Below are 5518 nucleotides of genomic sequence, written 5' to 3'. Positions count from 1 at the left end.
CAACAATCAACAACCTCAAATTACTGTGACATTTCCAAGAATTGATGCCTTTTCAATATTTTTCAAATTTGTTTAACAGATTGAACTAAATTCTATAACTTTGATCAATTTGTTAAAGGTCAAGGTTTTAAGGAATCATATCAATTTCAATTTTAAGGGAAAGAATGTGGTTCTCATTTCAGGTTTTGATTTTTTTATGTAGAAAGTTCACAAAAATCCAAATCCAAACTGATTCTATACATTATTAGGCCTGGCATCAATTCATCAAACTAGTTTGGCAGCAATGTGATAATGACTTGAAAAGCATGACATTCCCAAATTGATACAAAAATTTTATATAAATCTATGGGAGCTGGCTGCACTATTAAGTAGTTTAGGGAGAACTCGCCCAAAGGTTCATTACTTCCCTACCCTATTTTATAGGTGTATTGACAAAGGAAGGGTGTAACCCAAAAAGGAAGGGGCACATTGCTAGAAGGACGCATTGCCACTCTTACCATTACTGAAAGCAAGGTCAGCGTCCTACCTTCTTCTTTGTTTCCGTTCTTTCCTCCCCAGCTAGGTTAATTGAATACCAGCTTCTGAGTGGAAAAGAGAAGAGAAGAGCTGCAAGATAAGCTGCAAGACCAGAAACCAGAGAATCAACCAAACTGGGAAATCAAGTGCAAGGCACAAAAAAATTTCTATCAATGCTTGAGGCCTACTTTCTATAAACATAATTGATTCTCCATATCCTGTTGTTCTCATGGTCATGGTAAAGACTTCTTATTCTCATTTATAGCCCTTAAGATCGCTTCATGCATCCCTTTCATCTTTGTGATCCCTTCGTGCATCTCTTTCATCTTTGCCTACATCACAAATTGCACAACATAAAGGAGGGAAGGAACACAAAAACAGAAAACTAATGAAACAGCAACATGGTATAGAATTCTCACCATTATTGTCATTTCCATTGTCTCCATCTCTCTTCTACTCACTGGCGCATCCGGTGCTTGCTTCTTTCTTTCCTACAAAACAAAATACAGTTTCTTGTTGGCCTGTCTAATGTCAACACCTCAGGATGATTAAAACATATTACGGTCTAAGATATACGACTTTCTAAACACTAATCATTTAGTGCACGTCCTCTAATACTAATTTAGCCATTCATTAGTACTTTGTGTTTTTTACCTGCAAAATACCCATAGGCTTGCTGAAACCTTTGAATTGGTGGATAGTGGATGGTGAAGGCAGTGGAGGTCGAGGCGAAATACAGGCAGGTTGTTGTGAACAATCCCCTGCAAAATATGAGTGGCTAGATATTGCCCTTGATCCTTCATTGTCTGTTCCTAATGAACATACAACCATAAAGGGAATAAGTTTAAGATAGATCAGCAATTAAAGAAGTCATAATGCTAATACTAATAATATTTCTGACCTTTTGTTGCTTTTCTAGGAGGTTGACGATGGAGAACACAATCATCCATAGACTTGCAGTTTATCTCACTCACATCAACTTCATGCTTTCTCTTTGATTTACTTCTCAGTCTATGATCTGCTGCTTCTTTTTGAAATGGGGGAGCTGATAGCACAGTTTGTGTTCCTATACCTTCATTACATGTGTTAAGAATTTCAACATCCTTTTCTTTATCCTGATGTCCAGTATGTTTTGTTTTCAGAACATTTTCGACCTTTCCCAAGACTATGTCCAGACAATCCTCTACTATCTTATAGCTATCTTCAGAAGCAACACTTTTAGTGATGACATTTAGAGCTTTTTGCTCTAGTTTGCTCACTTTCAGTGATTTTTCGCTCCTCTCTGCTGCTCCAATATGGTCATTCAGCACCTTGCCATCTTTTGCAGATTTCATCCACCTCTTCAATATATAACGGAAAGGTAATTGAAAGATATTTTTGGCATTCAGTACCTTTAGAATATGGACGCATAAGATACCAACAGATTCGTATTTTTTGCAACCACATGTGATTTGGTTCAAGGAATCATCAAACTTGACAATGTGATCCTTTTGGGCCTCCTCTTTCAGCTTGAATGTAGCAACTGTGCCAGTAAATCCCATGTCCTCTATCGCCACTGATAGGCATCCGCGTAACTCTTCTTGGAACAATTTGAACATGGTACGAGTATAGACATCTGCAGCTTGTTTCTCCAAGGTACTGCCTTTAAGAATCGTCAATGGAGAAGTCTTATTACAGCACAAGTCTTCATCTAATTCATTCTTACGCTGTTCCTTTGCCACCATTTGATATTGCTGAGCAAACTTCGACAGAGTCATGTTCTCTCTCATCAAACTCTGGAAAACAGTTCTAATGGTCTTGCAATCATCTGTTGATTGTATGCCCGCAAAGAAAGTACTTTTGCTGAAAACAGGAGACCATTTCTTCCTCAACACGTGTAGAGTCTTGAGGAATTCATTTTCTCGCAGACTGTATTGCTCCACTAGAGAATTCCACAACAAATCAAATTCTTCCTCATATTGGCAATCAAAGATGCATTTATTGAAAAGGTTTTTGAATCCTGATTGCTGATAAAGTTCAGAAAGATGCTGTGCAGCAGTTTGTTGAATGTACCACATGCCAAGATGATGTTGTGTATCAGGTAATATTTCCTTTATTGCATCAGCCATTGCTTGACACTCAGTAGTTAAAATTGTCTTTGGTTGGTGACCACCCATTGCTGCCATTAAGGTCCCAAACAACCACCTAAAAGAATCCTTGCTTTCATCAAGCAGCAAAGCACAGCCCAACAAGACATACTGCCGATGATGGTTAAGCCCTAAAAATGGTGCACAAATCATGCGTAACCCAACTCGGAATGTGGTATCCAGAACTATGACATCTCCAAAGTACTGATAGTCCAATTTCGATCTGCCATCCCTCCAAAAGAAATTTGTAAGGCTGCTTTTGGCATCAACTTGCAACGTGTAGAAAAATGAAGGATCATCCAGCTGCAATTGCTTGAGGTAGTTAATTAAGCCCTGGGCATCTTCAGGGTTTAGACTACTTAGGTTCTGATGGCCCAAGTAGCTACTATAATCCACATTACAAAATTTTGCAGAAATTGAATCCCCTGCCTTTTGCACCATTGCAGTTTTCCTTACTGTGCGATTTGTCAAATGATCTTCTGAGGTCTGTGAGTTGTGAGGGCGTGAACCTATATACCTTTGACTTGAACCTTCAAGGTTATGATTGTGCTCAAGAACTAAGTGGGAGATCATCCATTTTTCATTTTCACTTGTGATTTGAACCATGGCTTTGCATCCTGTTCTGGTTTCTTTCCTTCTATACCTTACTGCATTGCTGTTAGGTTTGTTCAATCGAAACCCCTCATTTGAACACAAAAAGTTTCGTTTCCTAATGGTTCCATTCGACGACCGTTGGTACTTTCCTTTCCTCACAGAGAAGCCAATTGCATTAGCATAATCTTTGTAAAACTTGTATGCATCGTCTTCAGAAGAAAACTCCATCCCAAGTTCTGGTGCTTGAACACTAATTTCATGATTGATTTTCATTTTTGATTGTTGCAGCATCTCATCCCTAATGCTCTCCGATGATGCTGTATCATAGCCATCACTGTCCAATGATGATGAATGAGTACCACAACTCAAATGATGTTTCACTGAGTTATCCATCTTCTGCTAAAAAAAAAAAAATGCTTAGGATACATTGAATCATGGTTTCTTCTTGCAAGAACCAACATGAGATCATGCAACCATTACTAACTCAGATTGCATATACAAATGTTGCACAAAAATACAAGTTTTCAGAAGGTTAGATTTGGTCATTGACTAATGAAATAAGAGTGCAACAGCCAAAGATGATACAGAGAGCTACATAAATAAGATATATTTTAGGACAGTTTGCCCATTCTTAGAGATTGTATCTCGATGCAGAAGACATGGCTGATCCTAGTATCTTTCGGTATGCAGGTATGTCCATAAGATTTTTAAGCAATCGTCGTTCCCCTCATTTGACCATAAATGGCATCATTTGTTAGTTGCAGAATTAATCAAGAAAATGTGAAAGTTTGACTTAAGAGCTATATTTATCTTTGAAACCATTCAAATGTGGGACTAAAATTTTCAAACAAAAGCTATTAGAACAAAATTAATCACTAATTTGAATGTGGTATTTGGGGGGACATGGAACAACTCATCCCTTGTTTTAGGATAATCTCAGTTTTGAACATGTTTAATAGATGAAGAATTAGAAATTAGCAAACCGAAAAATATTAACAGATTTTGCTAAACATAGACGCCTGATCTCTGGGAGCTTATGTTTTTTCTCCGAATTTTCGGTTTCTGTTGAGGATTTGAGTCCCCAGAGACAGTGCAAGACCAAATTTATGCCAAAAATCTTGAAAACAAATAACATGATAAAGTGACCTGGCTATGCTGCTGGTGAGTAATGGCTATTTCAGTGATCCAAGGGAGAGTCAACTGCTGTTCGTCGAGTTCTGGACCATAAGTAGTAGTGAAACTGAGGGCCCCTGACACAGCCGACCACCCATCGCTCGACCCATGTACTCCACCACCGTTGTTACTGTATTCACGATCAAACGACATTGGCTGATGAGCCTCCTGATTATTGTTGGGACTCAATAGAGGAAACGGGACATGATCGTCCTGATTCTCCATCAAACCAAACCCAAGATAACAATTCTCTAGAGCCAACTCATCAGACAAACTGAAACCTGTTGCAGATGTAGAATCTACTTCATCAGCCATTTTCCCTTTGGCTTTCACTTCTGTCCCCGGATTTTCTTTCCAGGAAAGATAATCAACTGTTGACTTAAAGGGTTGACTTGACGTACTTTCCCTGCACCTACCATGGAATTTTGCTTTTTTTTTTTTTGGTTTCTAAAAAAGAAATTTATAATAATTTTCTTCGTGATCATAGTTTTCCACGACATTAGAATTTTTTTAAAATTTTTATTAATACATGTTAATTTTGATGAAATGATGAATTAAATTATCAGTATTGTAGTATAAGATTACACATCCACATAATATCAAATACAAACTCCATATTTAATAATATTTTGAGAAATTTATTTTTTAATTTTACTCTCTTTAATATTGCTTAACTCGTTCACATTCTATTTACCAAAATATTTAAAGATAAATAATAATTTTCTATACCTGAAAAAATAATGGAATATGTTCATGATAAGGGTTGATTTTATGTAATAGAGCTTATCCTAGGTTTTATTTATTTAAAGGGAATTTTTTATATTTAAAAATTAAATTTTAATTTTACCGACGAATCGTACTACTATTACATAAAATGCTTACCAAATTATGGGTAACTCGAAAATACGTCAATAAACGTAAACCAGACTAAACATTTGATGAATATTACAAGTTGAGAGAGCAGGACCTAGGAACACTGACAACATTCACAAATACAAAACCCAGCGACAAAAATTTTAATGCGTAACTGCTAAATCCATACTTAATATAAAAATAATCCCGCAATCGAAACAGTAAATATTTGTTTAATTGATGCTTCAATTAAAAGA

The 5518-nt window shown here is 36.7% G+C and overlaps 1 protein-coding gene across 3 annotated transcripts; it reads right to left on the bottom strand.

Annotated features, from left to right (window-relative positions):
- Positions 1 to 216: 216 nt before the first annotated feature.
- On the bottom strand, positions 217 to 4873 carry LOC111291256 (protein FAR1-RELATED SEQUENCE 5-like). 3 transcript variants are annotated; one of them, XM_022882897.2, is made up of 6 exons: positions 4383 to 4873; positions 1418 to 3632; positions 1171 to 1328; positions 936 to 1007; positions 705 to 848; positions 217 to 618 (listed from the first exon to the last, which is right to left on the bottom strand). In XM_022882897.2, the coding sequence occupies exons 1-5, from the start codon at positions 4722 to 4724 to the stop codon at positions 750 to 752; spliced, it is 2886 nt and encodes a 961-aa protein (XP_022738632.2). In that variant the 5' UTR covers positions 4725 to 4873; the 3' UTR covers positions 217 to 618; positions 705 to 749. The 3 variants fall into 3 exon arrangements, with proteins under 3 accessions (XP_022738632.2, XP_022738633.2, XP_089624488.1); XM_022882898.2 differs by having other exon boundaries at positions 1171 to 1322; positions 4383 to 4827; XM_089768362.1 differs by lacking the exon at positions 217 to 618 and having other exon boundaries at positions 710 to 848; positions 936 to 1002; positions 4383 to 4829.
- Between the last annotated feature and the right edge of the window lie 645 nt (positions 4874 to 5518).

The sequence above is a fragment of the Durio zibethinus genome, chromosome 11 (assembly GCF_047325235.1).
Source record: "Durio zibethinus cultivar Kanyao isolate XHJ-2024 chromosome 11, ASM4732523v1, whole genome shotgun sequence".
Taxonomy (NCBI): domain Eukaryota; kingdom Viridiplantae; phylum Streptophyta; class Magnoliopsida; order Malvales; family Malvaceae; genus Durio; species Durio zibethinus.
The sequence above is the reverse complement of the archived record's forward strand: the minus strand, read 5'-3'. Positions and strand labels throughout refer to the sequence as shown.

Bases quoted from the DNA above. Each gene is read 5' to 3' on its own strand.
- LOC111291256 (XM_022882897.2), bottom strand. From the start codon at position 4,724: ATGGCTGATGAAGTAGATTCTACATCTGCAACAGGTTTCAGTTTGTCT. The intron at 3,633-4,382 runs GTCACTTTATCA...TTTTTTTAGCAG, and splicing joins CTCACCAGCAGCATAGCCAG to AAGATGGATAACTCAGTGAA. The intron at 1,329-1,417 runs GTCAGAAATATT...TATGTTCATTAG, and splicing joins TCCTAGAAAAGCAACAAAAG to GAACAGACAATGAAGGATCA.